Below are 22,489 nucleotides of genomic sequence, written 5' to 3' on the forward strand. Positions count from 1 at the left end.
AGAAATCGGTTTTGCATTCAATTTCGTGTTCAATTAGCACTTGACCCCAGACCCGAGGTCTAAACTACGAATTTGCCGGCAAGTAGTTTCGGATACGTATGGTTACAGTGGCGTACACTTAAATAAGATCAAAAAGAGTCGTCAAAGTGTGGATTACGGCTTTAAAATTTATTCCCGCCAGTGATGAAACATCTGTCAAAAGAATTCGAATAATTTGAATAAATTCTATCAAACTTATCCTGGATGATCGTACCTTAACCAACTCATTCCATTATGAAGCCAAGACTCCACCAGAAGCAAGTTCCGATGAGGCTTGGCGGGGAATCAAACTAGTCAACAGAAACGGTCTCTTACCTGTGATCTATTGGTCCCCGATATCTACTACCTGGAAGAGGAGGCGTTTTCGATTAACACTGTCATTGCCGTTGAGGGAAATGAATGTATCCTGTGTGTGATAATCGCTGATACATACGTAGTGGTTTGGTTATCGAAGTCGACTAATAATTTTATATTTCATTTTTATATGAAACCCAAAAATGACTTAATGGATGAGATGGTTTAATTTAAGTAGAACTCACTGTAGCTAAGTTTGGTTTATGAATGATTACTGATGGTTTAGTCATCAAAAGACGAAATGAATTTGTAGATATTGAATTTTTATTTTTAAATCACAATAAATGTAGTTTAAAATGTCCATTTATGGTGATTTAAAAAATGTTTAAAAAAAGATGCTTTTAATACTGAGTAAGAACTTGAGAAGTTATATTAGACGTTTATCCTTAAATATGAACAAATTTTTTTTTCATTAATTAAAACCACAATGTAAAAAATGTTTCCGAAACATTAATTCATGCTTTTTCATTTTCAGTTCCATAATTTATTATTCATGTTTTAAGTGTAATTGGATTCCGAGAAGAGGTCCATTCATCATTATTAGCAGTCTGTTTTGTGTTTATTGTGCAATCCTCCAAGTGGCGCCAATATTGCCACAAAAGTGTTAAGATTGGACTATTTTGGACTACCAAGTAGGTAGCATAATCTCTAAAAGAAATATATTCACAATGTGGGTCCCACATAGACATCGTTTCTCTTTCGACTACTTCAGTTCTCTTTCTCTTTTCAAAGAGAAATATATTGGACGCTCCATGGAGACCGATAGACCGTTGGGGGCATGGAGGCCCAATGTAATCCCTAGTAATTCGTCGGGTTCCAGGAGCGATCGCCAGGAGCGATCTCTCTCGTGCTCTACAGCGCGGAATTGAGACAACGGGTTTCGAGCTGAGTGGGAACTGAATGTGGAGGCAAGTCGCTGGCCGCCAAGCCAACACTCACTGCCAGTCGGTCTCGCAGAGCGGTATACCCGCCACTACGGTCGAAGCGAAATAAAAATAATACACCACCCCGTCAGTGGTGTAACGATATATTTTACAAAGCGAAATAAAAGAAAACCAACAAAAACATAAAATAAAAGACGGTCGGAAAGATTTATTCTTGCATATAAATTATATAGTATTTTATACGAAACCCGAATAAAGAGTGGCGCTCGTCCGCCCACTTTTCCTGATTTTTTTTTCGTGGGACGAACAAAGCGATTATGTCGGGAACGGATTCGGGATCGGGAATCGGATCGGAAAATATGGGCATTAGCATCGGTGTATCGGGATAATATATTAAAAAAATAACGAAAGAAAGAACGAACAAAACAAAGGCCTTTTTACTCTCGTATGCCAATTAATTGTGTGGTTGTGTCTCGATGTCGCTTCACAAAAGCTAATGGGTCTTAAATAGTGTGTGTCTTTTGGAAATTTTGAATATATTCCGACCCAGCCCACGAACTTCCCCCACCTCCCACGGGGCGGATGCGTCATATGTAAAGGAGCGGAAAAGCGAACAGCGAAAAAGGGCAAAAAAAAGGGAGAGAGCCCAGATACCAAGAAACAGTGGCCACAACAAAAAAAAAAAACACAACACAAAAGCCAGACCAAGAAGCAGAAACGGTTCACCCCCACTTCCGCTGCTTTGCTTCTTTGGTTCTATTGTTGTTGCTTTTGTTGTTTTTGTTGCAGCTGTTGATGCCGCCGGCTATTTGTGGCGTGCTTGCCACTGCGCATGTGTGTGTGTCAACCCCCGCGGCCACTAAACAACAACAAAGTTAAAAGTGAAACACAAAAAAAAAAGAAGAAAAGTTCAATTCCTCATTTCGAATTGTTAGTGCAACACATCAATTAATTAAGCTCCAGTTTTATGCGATTCGCAAGTGATCTGCGACGATTTAATAAAAGAAAAGTGCAAAGTTTAAGTGATCCCTTCGTCCCTGCCCCTCGACAAGATAAATAAGAAAAGAATTGAAAGTAAAAGCGAGAAGAAAAATGTGCTCCACATGTGTCGGCAGGCTGGCGCTACTTGCCACCGCCCTGCTAGCACTCGTAACCCTAGCCGCAGGAATTCAGGATCTACCCGATCTGCTGTATCATCACAAAAATCAGTATAATGATGATCCCAAGACAGCTACTTTGGAGCAGCAAGATATGGTGGCGGGTAGGTCTGGAAAACCCGCAAAAATATCCGAGGATATTATGGTGAGTTGGTGTTTAGAGGGTTTTTGTCCAGAGCTATAATATTTTAATAAAATTAAAAAACAAAGCTGAAAAAAGCTCATATTAAGTATACGACACGTTGTACTTGTAATACTTACTATAAATTGTATCCCATTTCAAATAAAAATTAGTATAATATTAACTTTTGAATTCTCCAAGGAATGGTAAGTGGCTACTATATTAAGTATATAGTAGCTTAATAATAAACGAGTATCTTTTCAATGAATTACCTTTGTGGCATCAATAATTAATCTCCCAAAGAAAACAAAATTAAATCTTTAAATTTGCATGAACGAGATGGCCATAAAGAGAAAATGAGACAGGGCGAGGTCAGTGGCAAACAGCTGGAAATTAAATCAACACACAGGAGGCACAAATGCTCACTGCAGTTGCAGCAGTGGCAGCTTCAGACACTCGATGCAACCGATGAAGGGATGAGGGGGCATGGACCATCGAGATAAGGCAAATCCAAGCCCCCTGCCAGCGCCACTGGGCCGATGATGCAGCCTGCTTATGCTGTGGCTGCTCATGCCTATGACCCCAAAATCCCAAATCGGTCTACATATGAAACCACAGTGCGCGTCATAGATAAGGGACCATGAATGGGAAAGTTTTGATCGTAATGGAAAGGTTCTTGACTTCTTCAATAGCCTAATACAATGAGCAATATACAAAAATCGTAAAAATTATAAGCATTTTAATATGAGTTTTTAAAATATTTACTATTTTTGGTACACACTGTACATGTGTTCATTCAGATGCCACGAAATGGGGGCCAACAGTCTCCGGTTCGGCCACTGCAGTTCGTAGTGCACAATGCATGCTTATTGTTTGGGGCATTGCATCCCATGGCTCTTAATGCATTTGTGGGTCTGCTCCCCGCCCCCTTAGATGGCCCAGCTGCCCCAGCAGCCGGAAAAGACCTCGCCACTAGGATATTCGCTGGTGGATTGCGACGGTTAATGAGCACGGGCGCCTTTTTAATCAGAATAACAAAATATGAGCAATTTACTTATTATTGTTCCCTTTTGTTTTGTATGCCAAGGAGTCGCGTTGGCATTCTTGAAGGCGCGCCAGGACATTGAACCCGGGGCAGCTGACTCAGCAGTGGCAGACATGCGAGGCGACCAGGATGAACTATTTATGTATGTGGGTACCACCTCGCCAGTGTGTGTACGTAGCCGGTCTTTCAGTTCCGCCGTCTTTCCAGCCGTCCGTCAGACATCCAACCAGCCAGCCAGCCAGCCATTCAGTCAGCCAGGCATTCTCTGCTTATGCGGCTTGGACCGAATCTTGGCATTTATTAAAGTGCGAAAACTGTAATTGAAGGGTCGGTCTGAATGGCTGGAAAAAAATATAAAAGATTAAGCGAAGGAGAAAGGAAATAAGGTCTGGCTCATGCCTGTAAGACACAGAGTACTGTGAGATATGTACGTTAAAATTTTGCTTAAAATATTTCCCACATTTTAATTAGAAAATGGCATTTTTGAAATGAATGTTTACATTCCCAGGAACAAAGAGAAAGTGGCCTATATCTATGAAACGGTGCTTGGGAAAGCCGAGTCGAGGTCGCCGCCGGGCCCGCATATTGTTTATTTAGTAAGGATATCAAAGGCGATGGATGTCGCCACTCTACAGCTGCCCGCTGGATGAGCAGGGCAAACATATGCCATATACAGATAGATATATGTATATATGTATGGGGTATGCATATATGGAGCACTATATATAAACATGTACATGGGCGATGATATGAGCGGAACCGAAAAGAAAAGAACTGAATCCGAGCGCGCCGAGTTGGGACGAAGTTGTCGTCCAGCGAATTGGGATTGAGAAGTAGTTGTTGGGTTGTTCCGAGTGTCGCCAGCTAGGCGCTGCCACAGCTCCCGGTTCAATAAACGCACTCACACACACGCACACCATAGATATCCCCACACACACACACTGGCACACTCAGTGAATTGTTCGCATACACTCACGCACTCGCGTTTATGAGTGGCGTGTAATCAAATAAATGATGAAAATGGAGCCAAGACGAAGACCAAGATGCTCTACACTGGGAGAAATTTCTCTCAGATAACTATGCTATAAAAGCTATTAATATTATGCATTTCTTCCCGTGTAAGTGTTGTTCTTGGGGCCAAGACTAGGGGGAGGTTTACGACAGGAGTAGCAGGGCAGCAGGGTCACGGCACTGCACTGCAGTTGCATGCCCCAGCGGAAGTAGTCCGGAAAGTGCATACATACACACATAGAAAGTGAAGTGAAGTTAACTTATCTGCACTCTTGCAACCGCACATTTGCATATCGCCACGCACAACCCTCTCCATATGCAAGAAATCGAATATATATATCTACATACATACGTCGGGGATATATATAAATCCCGTTGCCACTGACACTGAGACATAGAATGGGAAAAGGGCGGAGATTGGCGAGGGGGGAACGACCTAACAAACTGTTGCAATTTGCTTTCAAGTTTTCGCAAAATTCTAATTGGCACAACTATAGGAAACAGCAGAAGGAAGCGATGTCATCCGCAGACTTTGGGGACTTTCAGCCTTGTGTTTGTATTTGCAATTGCTATTTGTGGCAGGACCCCTCCTCCTTTCGTCTCCTCACTCGTCGAGGGTAGTTTTCTAATGAATTCAACACAACAGGCCACAAAGAAATTTTGGTCTGGCCAAAAAACCAAGAACAGGTGTCTTCTATTCCTCGCAGGAAGCGCAAACAATCAAAATGCATATGTGCATTACTCATTTCCAAATGGGTGTTTTCAGGAACTATTAAATATTACCAAAAATAAATGCTGGCTTCTGGGGAGGGAATGTTTTTCAAATACAGAAACCACTATAATACAAAAATATCTCATCTTAATTTTTCGGGAATCTTCATTATAGTGGCGTTGTACGATTGGAAATTTATTATTCCCTTAAGTTACGAGCTGTTAAGATGGCACATATTATTATCATTAGTCACTTTAATTGATTCATTGTCAAGTTGCTGGGCCGACAGATAAGAATCCCTCGATATTCCTCAAATTTCTCCTTTTTCGGAATGCAATTAACGCCGTTGCAGCTGATGGAAGTCATTCGGGGCATTTTCGTTGATTGTTTTATGGCTTCCTGGTAGGAGAGCCCACTTCCCAATTCCAGCTCCAGCCCTCTTCGATTGCTTTTATGGCCGGGGCTGGGCAGGGTCGGGCAGTCCCCAACTTGATCAAGACAATGCCCAGAATGGCAGCATTGTCAGATCTTAATAGGCTTATGACAATTCTTGGAGCGCCAGTTGAATGCACTAAGCGGCACTGTCATAAAGTAGGACCGAGATCGGATCGTATAATTTTTAAATGCCAACTCCCCATGTGCGATAATCAGAAACAGGAACAGAGACAGAACAGAGAGATTCAGATTCATATTCAGTTTCAGACTGAGTCGACTTGAAACAGATTAAATTTGCCGCTATTAATTAACTCGCAAGGCACATTAAGTTGAAGCTGCTGATTCACTGGTCTGCTCCAAAATCCGTAGAGACTCAAAGGGGGATTTTAATAAATTAAGTGGCACATTAACGTTATTGTAATACATACAATAACAGATACATATTTCCGCTTCTCGAATAAATTTACACATTTTAAGGTAATTTGTCAATGAATGGAATATTGTGTGGGTTAGACACCTGTTATAATGCGTTAATGACACTTGATCGGCTACCTAAGCGATTGGAGGGCAGGAAATCCCAGATCAAATTTGAATGAATGAGTAAGACTGGAATAAAAACAAGAAAAGATTTGAATTAATAAGCTAAAAGTTACAGCAGGTTATTTGGTTGAACTCATCATCGAGTTATTCAAGATAAATTTTATGACAAGACCTAAAAATTAAAAGATTTTAAACATTATGTACCACCTTTCTGACTTTTTAATTCCCCAACACTTTGCTTAAACCCCCTAGAAAGGAACCAAAGGACCTGCAAAGTCATGCCAAATGCACCTGGCTGGAAAAAAAAAATCTTTTTATTAAATTTCTCTTTCAATACATAATGCTTTGGTGGTTGGGTGGAGTTTCTATTTATTTTTTTAATTGTGTCACGTAGGGAACTGCATTCGGCTATAGAAAAAAGCTTGCTGCCTTTTTAGCTTTACGGGATGCTAAAAAAAAGGCGGAATACAAAATGGAAAATAAAAAACTACATCTGATACGTGTATTTGTGCTGCCTGGCACGCATTGAAATGCAAGGAGCGGAAAAATTTTCGAGCCGAGCAGGGGAACAAATAATGCCCAATTTGCATTTCGCAAAAGAGTGGAATACAAAAAACACTGCTAATACACCGGCGAGTGCAGCGTTTATGAAAAAATATATATTTAAATATAAAAATCTCAGTGGTATAGAGCCCGAAGGATATTGCGCGAAATACTATTGAAAATTTAACATATTAAAAAATGATTTAAAAAGAAAATATTTGATATCCGGATTTCCAAACATGTAAGTTCGTAAATAAATATGAAATGTATGTGTTTACAAGACACCAATTTGAAGGAATTTTATAGTGCTAAAATATTAAAAAACAAATATTTGAAAGAATGGACTATTTTTTCAATTAAACATCACTGCAGTCGAATGCACTTGACCATTACACGGTATTGGAATTTAAATATGCACGTTTCAGCTAATATGTAAAGTAAATAGGAAGCATTTTCAATTATTTATACGTTTGAATTACATGTTTAATTAAAAGCTGATAACACAAAAAGTGGCAGCATCGAAAAATAAAAAAAAAACCACTCAGCTGGCGGGAAGATAAGCCCCGCGGATGAAACAGAAGCAACCCGATTTCCATTGTTGTTGTCTTATTCATTAATTTTATGTGCCATTGATTGATTTTTAATGTCATTTCGGAGGAGGGGAATCCGGGACGTAAGAAATAAAAAGAGATTCGTATGAGGTGGGGGGTGGGGAGCGGGTCTGGAACTTTCGTCTGGCCAACCCACGCTGCGTATGATTGATGCATTTATGTTGATTTTTCTTTCGCTTTCCGCTCATTTTGTTGCATTTTATGCATTTTGCGTATCCGCTGGATCATTATGGCTGTATATACCCAAATATGAGACATTTGTTGTGAATACACAATTTTTGCGACAACGAAATTCCGCCCAACTACGCCACGACAATCTGCATGCACATTAGCCAAAGCAGGATACGTATACGGACATCCGCGAGGACAGCCAATCTCCGTACTAATACTTTCAGTTACATCCACGAAAAATTGTTTGCCGAGCTGTCCTGTCCTGTCCCCCAATTTTGGTTTGGCAATCTCAATGATTCATGCACACAAAAGGGCCAAGGGAAAGTAGATAGTAGATGGCTTTTTCAGATGGCTTGATGAGGTTGTCTAGGTAGAGTTCTAGGGAAATGGTCCAACCAAGTAAGTGGATAATGTTATAAGATGAAAAAAGTATCTATGAGAAGCACAAGCTAATGATGCTAATAAAGCCACGAGTATGATACTTAAAAGTTAATTAAAAAATAGTAAGTAAAGTGGATTTAATGTCCTTGTTCCATTTCCCAACTGAAATAATATTTAGATACTGTGACACTTCTGTCACAAACTTAATACACTGAGTGGTCTACTGAGTAGAGTCCACTCTATAGCCACCATGTGGGGCATATCCTCCAGTGACTCCTAGTCCATACACCCACTGACATATGTACACATAAATATCCAGCATGGACGCATACATGTATTTATGTTTCTGCCATACGCGCATATCATTCGAGTGAGCGCTGACAAAAAAGAATAATGCATTATCGGAATTGCACAATCGTTGCTGTTATTGTGTGTGGAAAGTTTTAGCATTATCTGCATGAATTTCACTCAAGGAGGATTGCAAGAAAGATTCAATGGGTTGGCGGTGGAGTTGGGCGGCTCTATCCGCAGCCGGACGTCCAGCCATTAGCAGAATCGCATGCATTCACACTCCGGGCAGACGTATGCAGATTTTCCTTCGCTTCTCCTAACAGCAGGAAGAATAAAAGCGCAATAAATCCAAGTGGATTTCGCTGGCTGGCACCAAACAAAAAAAAAAAAAAAAAGAAAAAACCCAAAACAAAGGTGGAAGTGCATAAATAAATACCCCCTATATGACCCCACAGAGAAATTCGTTATTGGCGGAGTTCTAAGAGTGCTGGAGCTGCACAAAAGAAATATAAACAAAATATAAAGCAATTGGATTTGACCCAGATTCATTGCCCTGGGTTTTTTGTTGATGTTTCTTGCTTTTTTTTTTTTGGGGATTGGTTGGGTGCTCGTATTAATTATCACATTTTTGTGCCCCGACGCGCTCTTCTGATTGCAGCAGCAGCGGCAGCGGCAGCAACAATCACAAGCATATAAAAACAATCCATTTTCGATTTATTTATTTTTGGTTTGGCTTTATTTGGGGAAACAGAATGCCGGGGAGCACGCGAGCTAACGGCAGTTGTTAAGTCCCCAGCAAGGGGCTCTGACTTACGACAGCGGCAGTGCGGGGAAATAAAAAATCTTTGACATTTTGGCAAAAAGGCAGAACACCAGAACGCCAGAACACTACAGAACAACGTAGTCTTGATTCCTTGACTTGATTTTAATGATGCCCATGATGCCGCAGCTGCTGGATTGGCCTTTTCCAGAGAAACGCTTGCAATATGTTGGCACAGCCATCCAACAGAGCAACAGCAATATAACAACAACAATGGCAATGACAACGCCTTTTTTGGGCGACATTTGTGCATCGAGCAGGTTTCCTTTTAAGCGCTGCCTGTGCCATCAATTATGCGGCATGTTGCTGCCCCAACATCAGTTTCAGCGGCGGCTTCAGCTGCAGTTACAGCCTCAGCCTCAAGCTCGGCTTCGACTTCAAAGCCTTAAAGCCAAAGAAGGACCGCCAGGCGGCGGGCAACTTATGTAGGTGTTTGCTGTGCGTATGTCTGGGTTATTTATGCAGAGAGAAAAATGTAATCCCAGTCCTGAAAAGGTAGTTTTCAAAAAACGTTAATGCAAATTCTAAAAGTCATTTAAAGGAAGTATTGAGCAGGGACCGTAAATAATGAATATTGTTATGATTTATAATTTTGGTCAATCAATTGGTTATATTATATTTGCGATTTTTGCGATATATATTCGGTTTTAGCTTCAGGGGTATATCAAATTCGGCTCCGCCCAAAGTTAGCTTTCCTTTCTTGTTTTAAATTAAATTATAAAATATATATTTTCCCACTGCTATAACATTCATGATAGTGCAGATACAAGCTTGGGATATTTTTATTTGGGATATTTACGTTCCTATAAGAAACTCCATTCTATAATTTCTAAAAAATATCATGTTTTTTTTATAAATTTAAATTCTGAAAATATAAACACTCCTATCACCATTGCCTGCTTTTAAGGGCTCTTAGAAGTCTTATTGTAAGTAAGAGTATAATTTTACCGTTATTTTGAGTATAATAATGTTTAAAATGATGCCTTACTTTGCTAAATATTCAATAAAATTTTTTTGAAAATAATTAATTTATTAATTAATTAAAACATCGCCCTCCTCCTCGATTCTCATAAGTTGCACTTAAGCAGGCCCCAAAAATCGGAAAAATAGTTTTTTTTTTAAGTTTTGGTGTTTGTTTTTATTGTTGTAGATTAATGTAGTTTTTCGTTGTTGTTGTAGTTATTGTTGTTGTTGTAGTTTTTGTTTTTGTTGTAGTTTTTGTTGTTGTTGTAGTTTTTGTTGTTGTTGTAGTTTTGTTGTTGTTGTAGTTTTTGTTGTTGTTGTAGTTTTTGTTGTTGTTGTAGTTTTTGTTGTTGTAATTTTTTGTTGTTGTAATTTTTTTGTTGTAATTTTTTTGTTGTAATTTTTTGTTGTAATTTTTTTGTTGTAATATTTTTTGTTGTAATTTTTTTGTTGTAATTTTTTTTTAAATTTTTTTGTTGTAATTTTTTTTTTGTAATTTTTTTTTTTTTAGTTTCTTGTGATACCCTTGCAGAGGGTACTATAATTTGGGTCAAAAGTGTGCAACCCAGTGAAGGAGACTGGGTTGAGAGAGATATTTAAAACCATATCTTTTATTTATTATTTATACGTCATAATCATCTTTTATTCTCTCTGCCTGAAGTCAACCGCCTTTGGCTACTTACCTGTTTCCAGATTGATCATTTGAGCCCTGTTGTGTGAGTCAGCGACATTCTTAGCCATCTCTCTGACGCTTGGGTATCTGCGGTTCAGAGTGCACAAATATTGACCAACTCATTTAGGTGGTCGGGGATTTTATTTTTCCGCTTAAGCATCAATTTAGATACACTCATCATCACACTCATGATTCGCTCAGGCTAATTTCATCAAAAGATTGGTGGCCAAAAACGGGTTTGCTCACCAGCCTAGTGTGTGCATTTGTAAGCGAGTTATTGGTCGATGGGTTGTGCCAGTAATCCAGCTAGGCTAGTCAAAATAATGGTGGCCCGGCAGCAGGTTTCTGGCCTTGTTTATATAACGCACACCCAACTGGCGCCAAACAACCAGTAGCCGCCCCAGCAGCATCCACAAGATAATATCTTGTCTGGGTTCGAACATAGCTCTCGTATGCCAGAAGCGGCCAGCGGCCTGGGAAATATTATCCAACAGGGAATCAAATTACATGAAGGGTAGCAGCGTCAGAGATGAACGATTGAAAGGGAATAATTTGCACTTTATTCAGTTAATGAATGAATCGGATTTCAAAGGAGTCTCTGCATCTCGGAGTATTGATTTGAAACTGGAAAACTATCTAACAAGGAATGCTTTTCGAATCATTAAAGCTCGACAACCTGAAGAAGATTTTATAGCCACAGAACGTATGGCATTTTACACGAAATGGTGGAATAAAGTTGCTAAAAATACGACATTCTCATTTGAATTATTTAAAGAATTTATGTGTGAAGGTTCCCCAGAAAGCGGAAAGATGATTCCGAACCCCGGGATATGGACGGGCGACCATATATCAACGACCATATCGGGTTGCCAACGTCTTAATGCTCCGTCTGCAAATGGTCTTAATGTCATAAGTTAAAACCAAACGTAACCTTTTTAGCCAACTGGTCCGGGGTATTTGCATATAATTGGATGGCGGGACGAGAGGCTGGCTAGCAGTGACCAGGGGCCATGTGTGTTGCAGCTATTTAAGATAGCTGCCCAAGGCGTTGCATGTCCGCACATCGGATTTCTGTTTATTTAACTGTCATGCCGAGTCATTGAACGCAAACGTGGATGCTTTGTTTTTGAGCGGAACAGAGCGCCAGATCTGTTGATATAAATAATGATTTATTTGTTTATTGCAAATTGCACAAAGCGTAGTTAATCAAGAGTGCGCCTTCGCCTTCGCCTTGGAACTCAGTTCGTCTCCCGACCATTTTCATTTCCATTTCCACTTTCCCGCCGTGGCTGCTCTCGAGAACCTATTGTTTGAATTTATTTTCCCTGGCGGGTGTCCGTGGGGTGGGAATGATTGAAAGCGGAATGATTGAGGCTGTAGGATGGTGGGTAGCAGGGACTTTGATGACTTGTTGCTCCGTAGCACTGGTATGGCGACAAAGTAAATGCCTGAACCTGGCGGCGGCTCGCAAGTGCCGAGTGTCTCATCACTTTCCCATAAACTCTGGCGCACCGAGCCCCAGATGGAGTGGTCTTTAGGTGGGATAGTGGGATGTGGGCGTCAGCGTGGATATTGCAATTTACGTCCTGTGGTCTAATTAAAGTGCAAGCACAAACACAAACACAAACACAGCCTCGGCTTGTGGCAGGTTGAAAGACGGACCACGAGCCAGTTGCCAGTCGCATTGAATGTTGCGTGTTTGCAGCTTTTGTGGTCGGTTCATTTGATGGTTTAAACAGTGAGAACTATTTTAGAAAAATTTAATAAATTGAAAGAAGTATCTCAATAATTAATTGACAGTAGATGAGATCAGAAGCCATAACCCTTTGCTAAGATTTCCTATTTGAAGTATTTCTAAATCCTTTCTCTCTGTGTACTATCAGCTCTATGGACAACGAAGCAACTTTCAATAATATAGTACCCAGTCTGCTCTGCTCTTTCCTTTGACTTCGTTGCTTTTCTTATCCCACATTAATCAATGTTGATTTCAATTAATTTAACCATCTCTTCACTTTGTCCAGCCTTGGAAAGGGGTGTGGAGTGTCGAGTATAGTGTGTGTGTGGGTGTATGTGCTTTGTTTTTTTTTTTATTAAATGCTTCCAATGGTGGGCGTGTCCATCACTCCAAGCTGGCAAGCCGTTAGCTGGCACATCCTTTTTATTAAAATTCGCAGTCTATAAATTGCCAAGGAGCCGATGCAGTTTCTGGAATGGGCGTGGGTGGGATGACTCCATATGGGGATATGGGATATGGATGTGGAACTCTATATAGTGGTCTGGGGCGATGACTCGCGCACATGTTTCAAAAGACGCGTGTGTATCCAAGACTTTTATGAGACAGCAACAGGAAATGTACGGCAATGATTGGTTGGGTTGGGTTGGGCATCCAAAAGTGGGAACGTGTGTTTCTTTAAATGGAGCAGGTCACCCCAAAGAAGAATGGGGAAGTCTGAAATGTTGAGGAATGCCGAGAGCCAACTGAGTTACAAGAGGCAACTATTACTTATATTGGCTTAAAATATTTAAGCCTCTTTATGGCCATAATATTTTCTATATTAAATGGAATATAAACTCTCGATTTGATTACTTTCACACAGTCGTATTTGTGTTTTCACTGTAAAGCCAATAAAGCCATTAGCATGATTGATTTAAGTTCCACTTCACACACTCGATTGCAGTAAATTTGTTTGTGGCAAGAACCTGTTGTGCCACAGTCATCACATTCGGGTCCATATCCTGGCAATTTGGCCCCGATTTCATGCTCTTTGTGGCTGCTACGTTTTCTGTTTCCGGCTCGGTCTCAAGCTCGGTCTGCTCCTTCTCCATTCTTTTGCGCATTTTGCAGAATTTGTGGCAGGATCTGAGGCAGTGTCCTCCTTGGCAGACGGCACACATTGTGTGTGCCACATGCATACACACTGCCATACATAGAGGGAGGGCGGCTTAGATGGATGCGCTCGTTTGTTGCAGTTGCCTGTCATTTTTATAGGTTTGTTTGCCTGCCGATCCGAGGACATTTGTAGGTGGTCGGTGTGCCGGCATTTTATTAGCTTTTGTCGCATGTGGAGCCGAGAGCCGAGAGTTATGTTATGGCAAGCATATGAAGCATTATGATTTGTTTTTGCGGTCACAGTGCTGCTTGTGCTGTTTGTGAAATCGATGATTTATGAAAATAATAATAAGAAATCTTTTTCCCCCAATTAATGTTCTTTAAACTCGAACGGCTATCTGGCCCCTTGTTCATTTAATTTTAATTAAAGCCTGGCCTGGCCACCCTTTGGAATTAATTAATTCGAAGGGGCGCCTCGGTAAGCCCATTATTTTTATTTTCCGTGTGACCCGCTGTCGTATAATTATAATCCAATAAAATAATAAACATATCGCTTCGTTCATCGTTCAATTTACTTTCACACTTTCACCAGCCGCCCACACGTTGGGTCGGTCCGGAGAGAAGTTTTCCGAGTGTCACGCCAACTTAACTAAATTAAGCCAACACAATTATTGTAGGAGAGTGTGACGGGGGGGTTGCTGAAGTGAAATAAAAGCTATATATATATACGTATGTATGTATAGACGACTTGCTTGTGACCCCCGACCAGTTCGCACTTTTCTCAATTGTTTTTTCGTTATTGCTTTCCGTTATTATATTTTGATAACATGATTTTGTTTACACGACAAATACTCACGTAGTAGTGTTTTAGTGTTATTGTTTCTGATACGACGCCGTGCTCACCTCTTTCCCATTTTCCGCTTCACCGACGCTTTTCTATTAGTCAGAATCATGGCTTGGCCACGTACTCCGACCTCCTCCCAAAATCCCCAACCCACTCCGTTGCACTTTCCGATTTTCAAACACGTAGCCTGGGCCACAAATTTCCCATTAAAAACGCAAAAGGCCAATGCATAAATGATTGATACCATAAGAGGGGCCATCCGATGGGGCCGGAGCTCTACCTGAGACTCGTTCGCTTAATTCACATTCACATTCACATTCAAATAGAAACCCATTCATTCATAACTACGAATTATAGTTTATTGTCGTCGTAAAATGTTGGCCCATCATCGTCGTTGTCGGGCTAAGCCTCTCACAGCCATTTGGCACACCTTTCCGAGCCACTATTTACCGTCCGTAAAGCCTTCGATTAGCCAAATTGACTAGTTGCGTTAACCCGAAAGGAACTCAGTCATTTGGCCCTTCGTCTCGGCCCTGAACCTCGATTGGTGGGCCGGTGGGGTCGGTTTGTTCATTAAGAAACTTTAGGCGTCTGCTGATGTCTCCACCGACTAGACATTCGGCTTCCGTTGTGTGTCACATTATTCTTAACTTATCCACTCGGCAGTTAATACAGTAAAACAACGCTAAGGGGGATAACAAGAGGTTTCATAATTAAACATATTTTAGTTTATGATTTCTAAGAAATAAAAGAATAGCCTTTTAAAGAGTTGGATGGCCAGACCGAGTATGATGTAGTTTTGGAACTCAGCTTGCTTAAAGAGTAACTAAAGGATACTTTGGGTATCTGAAGTACCGGGTATCTTGCTTACCCCCTCAAATACCCCCTTTGAGGACCCACTGTACCTCGATTTTGTCTCTGCATTTCAACATACTTATGTACATATATTAATTGATATTGTTTTCGTGTAGCCGGTGGGGTTAAGCAAGAAACGGGAAGAGACAGGGCCCGAGACCCCACATAGCAGTGGGGGCACGTTATATGAATTTCAATTTCCCAGTGCGGGCTTTCTTACGATACTCTACTGCGTTACGTAGTTGCTGCTGACGCGTTCTCCTGCAACGTGACAATCCAAGAAGCGTTAGAGTAGCCAACTTTTTTTTTTGTGACGCACACACACAAGTGTGTGCCGCCATGAAATCTGGACTAACCGGGGGCCAGAAGCTCGTTTATGGGGCACCTTTTCCAGCGTCCAAGTGTGGGGTTTATATTCCAATGCTCCTGGCAATGGTCCTTTTGTTGCCAGCAGAGAGTATGGTGCACTTGCACCGCTGCGGGAGTTACGTAAAAAAAAAAAAAACAATAAATAAAATGGCAGAAGCATACAAAATGCTACCTCTGGCCATTCTGGGCGAAGGTGGCCAAGAGAACCAGCAAAGACCCTGGCAAAGTAATCAAAGCCAAGAGTCAGGAGAGAATGTTGCTTTGATAAGCGTCAGTTTAAACTAGAACATGTGGTTACCTCTGGAGCTCCTTTCATTTTATTTCAAATGTCAGAGTCACAAAAGTGGTGGCAACTGCCAGCCAAAAATTTTATTTACCATTTCAGCTAGGAGCTTGTGGCCCAATGTTTCAAGCTTTTCTATGTTTCCTGGCTTTACGAGCTGACTTAAATATTTAATTAAAGAAATTCGGTTATAAAAACAAATCTCGAGAAGTTTGGAGTTATTGGAAGTCGTAAATAAAACAGCTTTCGACTCATCATAAAACTAGTGCCTCAATAATTTCCAAGGAAAATAACTTTTCCTCTAGCAATAAGTTCAAGTAACGTTATGCGAAGCCAACTTTGGTCTTCTGATTTCTGGATTCCGGAATTTCGTATGCAACACACGATGCCAACTTTTCAGCACCTAAACACAATGTAGATAGGCCATTCATCATTCTAAATAAATCTCAACTAATCGCCACACATCACGTCCACTGTCCGTATAAGAATGCCAACAGCACAACTCTCTCCCTATCCAAAAGACCTATTCCTATTCCTATTCCCATTCCTAATCCAATCCTACCGAATCCAACCGCACAACTTTGGCTAACGATTCTTTTCGTGAAATTTGCAAATCGCTTGCCCATTCAAAAGTTCTTTTTTGTATTTTTCAACAATTTTTTAAACGACTGACAAATAACAAGAAAAGCAAAAAATAGAAATCGAAAAGTTGTCGATTGTCGTAGGGGTAGGATGGAGAAAAAAGTAGTGCGAGTGTGACAATTTTCTCATATGTGGGAAAATGAAAGAGAAAATTTAATTTGCAGGTCACGTAATTTGCTGGTGTGTGTGTCAAGTTTGTTTTCGCTGTAAGGGTGTGGGTGTTTGGGTGTGAGTGTTGGTAACCATACCCATCCAGAGTGCGAGTGTGTTAGTTAATAAATATGCGCGCACGCGATGTAAAAATATGTAAATCCAGAGGCAGCACACATATGGCATATGGCCAGTGAATCGAATCGAGTTAAGTTCTATTTGGGTTCTTTTTTCGCACTCTACAGTTATGACCCAAAAATACCAAATTTGTATACAGATATTCGAAAGAGCTTCCCTCGGGAAGAGTATCCTTTAAAGCTAAAAGTTTCCAGTCCTTATTAACCAAATAATTACAAGTTGAAGTACAGAGACCCTTTAACAGAAACGTAGACCTAAAAGCCAGCTTTGTTATTTTTGCCAAAAGATAGGAAAATGGCTCACATTTCTGCCAAGTCCTGTCGGTGGTTCCTTCTTCGAACACTCCTCCATCAAATGCTTCCTTGCACTTTTTCCTGTGGCATACTTTTTGGGTTATTAATGTTAAAGTTTTTGTTGCTGTTTATGTGGCTGTGTGGATGCCACACTGCCTGCCGTCCTATCTGGCGTTGCTTTTATCATTAACTTTATGCAAAAAGTTTTGGTTTTGTTTTTTTTTTGTTTTTTTCCTTCTGTATTTTTGAGAGGGTTTTTTGCCGGTCATGTTGGCAGCATCATTTGCAAACGACAAATTGTTTGGCTCACCAAACCGGCCATATGGCTCAGACATCGTCTATGGCTATGGCTACGGCTATGGCCCATTGTTGCCGCCCTGCTTATGGCCGGGCTGTTGAGATACCTTTGGCACACTTCCCTAATGTATCTATCCATCTCTGCTTGCAGTACAATTACCTCATGCAGTTTGATTATCTGCCCAAGTCGGATCTGGAAACGGGAGCGCTCCGCTCCGAGAAGCAGCTGATAGATGCAATCCGGAGTCTCCAGGTGAGCATCGCCCTCCTCCATCCTTTTTTCCCCATTTTGGCCCTGTCTTTTTAGCATCTATTATGCACAATTTCGCAACTAACATTACCGTCTGCAGACTTTTGGCAACATTCCAGTTACGGGGAAAATTGACTCGGCAACGGCCAGGCTAATACAGCAGCCCCGATGCGGTGTGGGCGACAAGCAGCATGCGTACGATTTCTCACCGGATAACCTGGACCACGACATCGGCTACAGTATTCGAGTGCGACGTTATGTTCTGCAGGGACCCAAATGGTCCAAAACGGATCTAACATGGAGGTAAGAAACACATAAATTATTTAAATAATAAACATTTTAAAAATTTAAGAAAACACTCTTGGAATTCCAAAATCATTAAGTTGGGCTTTGAATTCCTTCCTTTATGTTAATCAGAATCCCCGCCCTGAACGAGGCGAGATTTGTGCAATCTCGATGCTTCAATTCCGACCCGGCACTATGATTTACCCTCTTGGTGCCCCCAACAGCTTGGCAGTTTCTTTGCCAGTCCCTCCTGTGGATGTTCATTTCAATTAAACTGCATGCAGTTCATTAATTTTGCAGCGTTCATTTAGATGCGAATTTATAATTTTACAAGCAGGGCGCAGTGTTTGGAGGAGCATAACCTCCTGGTTCTGACATCCTGACTGGAGCTACAGCTTCTGTCCTGGCACCAAGGGGGGCTTGTCGTCTCTAGTCCTGATCTTTCCTCCTGTCCTGTGCATACGCGCTGTCAATTAATTCAAAACTCAAACGTTGCGTAGCTTGTTAATTTTTATTACAGCCATTGCACTGGCCCCCAGAATGGGATTGCATAATTTGATGGCCGACGAGCTTGTTTTTATGTAAAACAATTCAGTGTTTTTCCCAGTGCTTTCCCGAAACTTTAGTTGGCTGCCATAGTAGTTGCCCGGTTGTTGGCTGTTCAAGATGACCTCCTGGGGTGGGCAGAAAAGTTACTCCCCGCGGATGGGGAATGGGGTGCTTTCATTAAACACTTTGCGCCAAATTGAATTTTATGATGAGCCGAAACGAAGTCGAAGGCGGAACGTCTCCAGATCTATGTAGCTTCAGCTCCAGCTCCAGCTCCGCGCTCTGATTGCAGCTATCACTTTTAGTGTTGTATTTGATTTTTAATGCGCAGCTGCATAATTGCGCTTGAAATATTAAACGGGCAGCTTGGAAACAGGACCTGGCCAACGAGGTTCTTCTGATTAAGAAGAAGCAGGACAGCTGGAGAGCCGGAGAGCCTGGCCAGCTCATTATGAAATTCCCAATTAAATTTGCATAGCTCGAGGAGCAAGTTGTTCGCGTTGCATACTTTCGGGCTGCCCAGGAAAAAGCTCATTCACTGGACACATTGCACATACGCCGTGTGGCACTTTAAGTTGAAACGCTCCTCCATTCCCCTTTGAAGCTTCAATACTGTTCAGTTCAGTTCAGCTTGGTTCATTGGAGTTCATGCAGCGATAGCTATTTAATTATTTCTTGTGTCGTCTACCCTTAATTGGCCATTAAGTGGCAAGCGACCGAAAAAGGGGGTAGAAATGGCAGCAGGACAATATTGCGACTAAATTAAAGCATTACGCATCGGGGTCCAGCAGCCAGCAGCTAGCAGTCAGCCACAGCCAGCATCTCACAGCGGTGGCTGTTCCCATCAAATTGACTTTACATCAAATATACATACAAATACACACACTCACCCGGTGAGTCGATGGGCAGACCGGGTCCGATGGATATCAATATGTATTGACCTGCTTTTGGGCCAAGCTGCATGTGTTCGCCTTAATTGCAACACAACGACAGCACAAGGCTGTAGCTATACGATGCTGTGCTGGGCTGGGTGATGGTATGTTTGCAAGTGTTTTTCCATTTCCGCTCAGCATGGAAATTGCGGGGCGGAAGTCGTTCTTAGCAGTTTTGTACTCATTTTGTTTTTACCGCATTTCGCGTAAACACACAATGACAACATCCTGCCACAAAGTTGTCGCATGGCATCGCAGGATTCCTTGAGATATTAACAGTTGCACAGTGAAAAATTCAAAAGAAGTGTGATCTGAATTATTCCTATCTATCTAGAGGATTAAGGTTTTATGTTTCAAAAAATAGAAGTCTAAATAAAACAATACTTCCTAGTAACTTCTACTTCTATTTGAATATTTTCCTTTATTTTAATTTCCTGTGGAATTGCTGTTAGCTTGCCACAAATCAAGTGACAGTAGCAGACGCAGCAACAGTTTCAACGGAAGTGACCAAAAACTTGCACTTTGCGCAAATGTTTAAACTAAATTGGCAATTGTCCTGGAAGTCAGGAAAAGGGAGAAGCTTTGTTTGGCACTGGCAATTGTGTCCTGGTACTATGACACTTACTTGGCTGCAAACGAAGTTTTCGCAGCTTTGTCTCTTCAGCTCCTCACCGATGCTCTCTTCTGAGGTGTTGACAGAATTTTCCCCTATTTTCTTCAGACTCTTCTTAAACCTGTCTTAATTAAGTCAGAATGAAGTCAAGCTTGATCCCTGAAGTTAGTTTTTAAAGTGCATATAGCTGAAGGTAAAAATCCATTATTTTTTCAACATTTTTTTTTTTACCCTTCTCAGTTTCCATTTTCCATTGCTTAATGCATCAGCAAACAATCGTCCAGGCAGGAAAAATGTCAATAAGAGGAGGGACAGACACAGCCACCTGTTGCCCGGACTTGCCACTTACCTCCGGTCGCAGCTTCAATTTTTCTCCTCTATTTTTTTGGGAAGGCAAGGGAAATTGTTTGAAAAATTCTTGAAATATAGTAGAGAGAAAGTTTACCAGGGCTGCCCGAGTATTTTAGCTTAATTTGCTGAGCAATTGGGTGAGGAGTTCATTTTTATCCGAGTCCTTTTCGTTTGGGCTCTCAAGTCCTGCACCCTCTAGTCCAGCTAGCTACTATTAGCAGCAACAATGTGGTCAAGGGCTGGCCATTAATTGCCCGTTTTTGTGGCATTAATAAACCGCAGCGAATGCATTGCACACTTGCTGGGCATTTGTTAGATTTTTAATAACATTAATAAAGTGCACAATGAAGTCAGAGCCGTCGTGCGAGGGTCCTTGGCACGCACACGCCCGGAATGCCCGGAAAGACCGGTCTCCGTCTTAGTTTCTCGTCGTCCTGAGTTTGCGTTTATGCTTATTAGCGTGCATGCGAGCCATTAATACGTTGCACTGGTAAGGGGCACGTAGCAGGAAAACAGAAGCACTAGTAGAAGAACAGAGCCAGCATCAGCAACCTTTTAGCTGATGCAACATAAAGAAACGACGTGGATGGATGGATGGATGGATGGATGCCTTGGATGCCTTGTGGCAAACGTCATAAAAACTACATTCCGTATGTATCGGTACATCTGGCGAAAAGGCCATCCCACAGCGTCATCTTGTTGGCCATGTTACAATGATAAAAAGTAATTTTATGACGGCCACTCACACACAAAAGAGACTAAAAAGTACCCAGGTCCTGCAGGCTGCTTGTCCAAAGCCACAGCCTCACCTCGGGCTGCAGTTATTGGTTGTCGGCTATTGTGCCCTTGGTGCCTGGTCTCTGGCCAGTGCTTTTAGCCAAAAGGCGTTGTAACCGGAAACCCTGGATCGGGTCTGGATCGCAGCTTAAAGAGTTGCATAGTTTTTGGAACAAGTGTGTTCAGACTTTCCGCCACAATTGGACACTCAAATATTGGGGGGGTTCAGTGGGGGTGAAACCATAATTGAAATATCATTTGTGACAGCTGCCACTGACAAAGGTCGGTGTGGCAAGGGGGGGCAGCTAGGGTTTTGGCCAAAATCAATTTTAGATGGCCGCATAACAGAAACGAAATTGCGGTCAGTGGACTCCGAAGTGGTCAGATCCCAACAAAATGAGAGATTCCCATTTGCAGAGTGTAGCTGCCCCTTTGGCTTTTATTTATAACCCATTTTTTATGATTTTTAATTTGCATAAAATAATTTGCTGATCAACGGCAGCCAGCGCTTTTCTCATCATAATTTATTCGCCAGTCGGAGTAAATCACATGCACTCGAGTGAAAGAGAAGGCAACCGAATGCAGTGAAAGAGAGGGGGCTATCCCACCGTCGAGGGAAAAGGCGAAAGTGAGTGAGAGTGAGAGGCGTTTAATGCCGCAAACAGAACATGGCAATAGTTTTATGCTGTTTCAGCTTCAGCTTCAGCTTCTGGTGCTGTTGCTGTTTATTTTGCAGCAGTCATTTGCAGAGTTGCCTTTACTGCACTTTGTCCTTTCATCCCGTATCTCTTTGGCCATCCTGCTTACCCTACCATTCCTGCACACTCCTTTTGGCATCTTTTTTTTTCGGGGGGCGGCAAGGGCTAATGGGCGTCCATTGGCCATAGTTTTCTGACTTTTCGTATGCTGTCAAGTGCTCGGCACTCGAAATTATTATCTGCCATTAATCATGGCCATAATGTTTGCCAGCTATAAAATGGAGCAAGTGCAACCAGAAAAGCACAGAGTACACAGTAACTGCTGGCAGTAAGCAACTTCCAGACCAATTTTCGAGGGCAGTTTCAAGGGAATTTCTACAAAAGAACTTCTAAATAAATGGATTCACATGATAAACTGTTTTTTTCAACAATTTGGTGCTCAAATAATCAATAGACCTATTCTAAACGATCGAATTCCCTCCAGGAACCCTTAGAACCCCCCTCGATAGGGTCAGATATAATTTTGTGCATTGCTTTATTACTGTGACAATTATTTTAACTGCTGGAGATTTTTATTATGAT

General features: G+C 41.5%; 1 protein-coding gene across 1 annotated transcript in view; it reads left to right on the top strand.

Moving 5' to 3' along the window:
- The first annotated feature begins 1,317 nt into the window (after positions 1–1,317).
- The window catches only part of Mmp2 (Matrix metalloproteinase 2), a 70,462-nt gene continuing 49,290 nt past the window's right edge, over positions 1,318–22,489 (top strand). Inside the window, exons 1-3 of the mRNA XM_017250606.3 lie at positions 1,318–2,579; positions 17,604–17,705; positions 17,803–18,005. Of these exons, the coding sequence (XP_017106095.2) occupies positions 2,370–2,579; positions 17,604–17,705; positions 17,803–18,005 (515 nt within the window). The 5' untranslated portion in view covers positions 1,318–2,369. The remainder of the gene's footprint in view (positions 2,580–17,603; positions 17,706–17,802; positions 18,006–22,489) is intronic.

The sequence above is a fragment of the Drosophila bipectinata genome, chromosome 2R, assembly GCF_030179905.1.
Source record: "Drosophila bipectinata strain 14024-0381.07 chromosome 2R, DbipHiC1v2, whole genome shotgun sequence".
In the NCBI taxonomy this organism is placed as follows: domain Eukaryota; kingdom Metazoa; phylum Arthropoda; class Insecta; order Diptera; family Drosophilidae; genus Drosophila; species Drosophila bipectinata.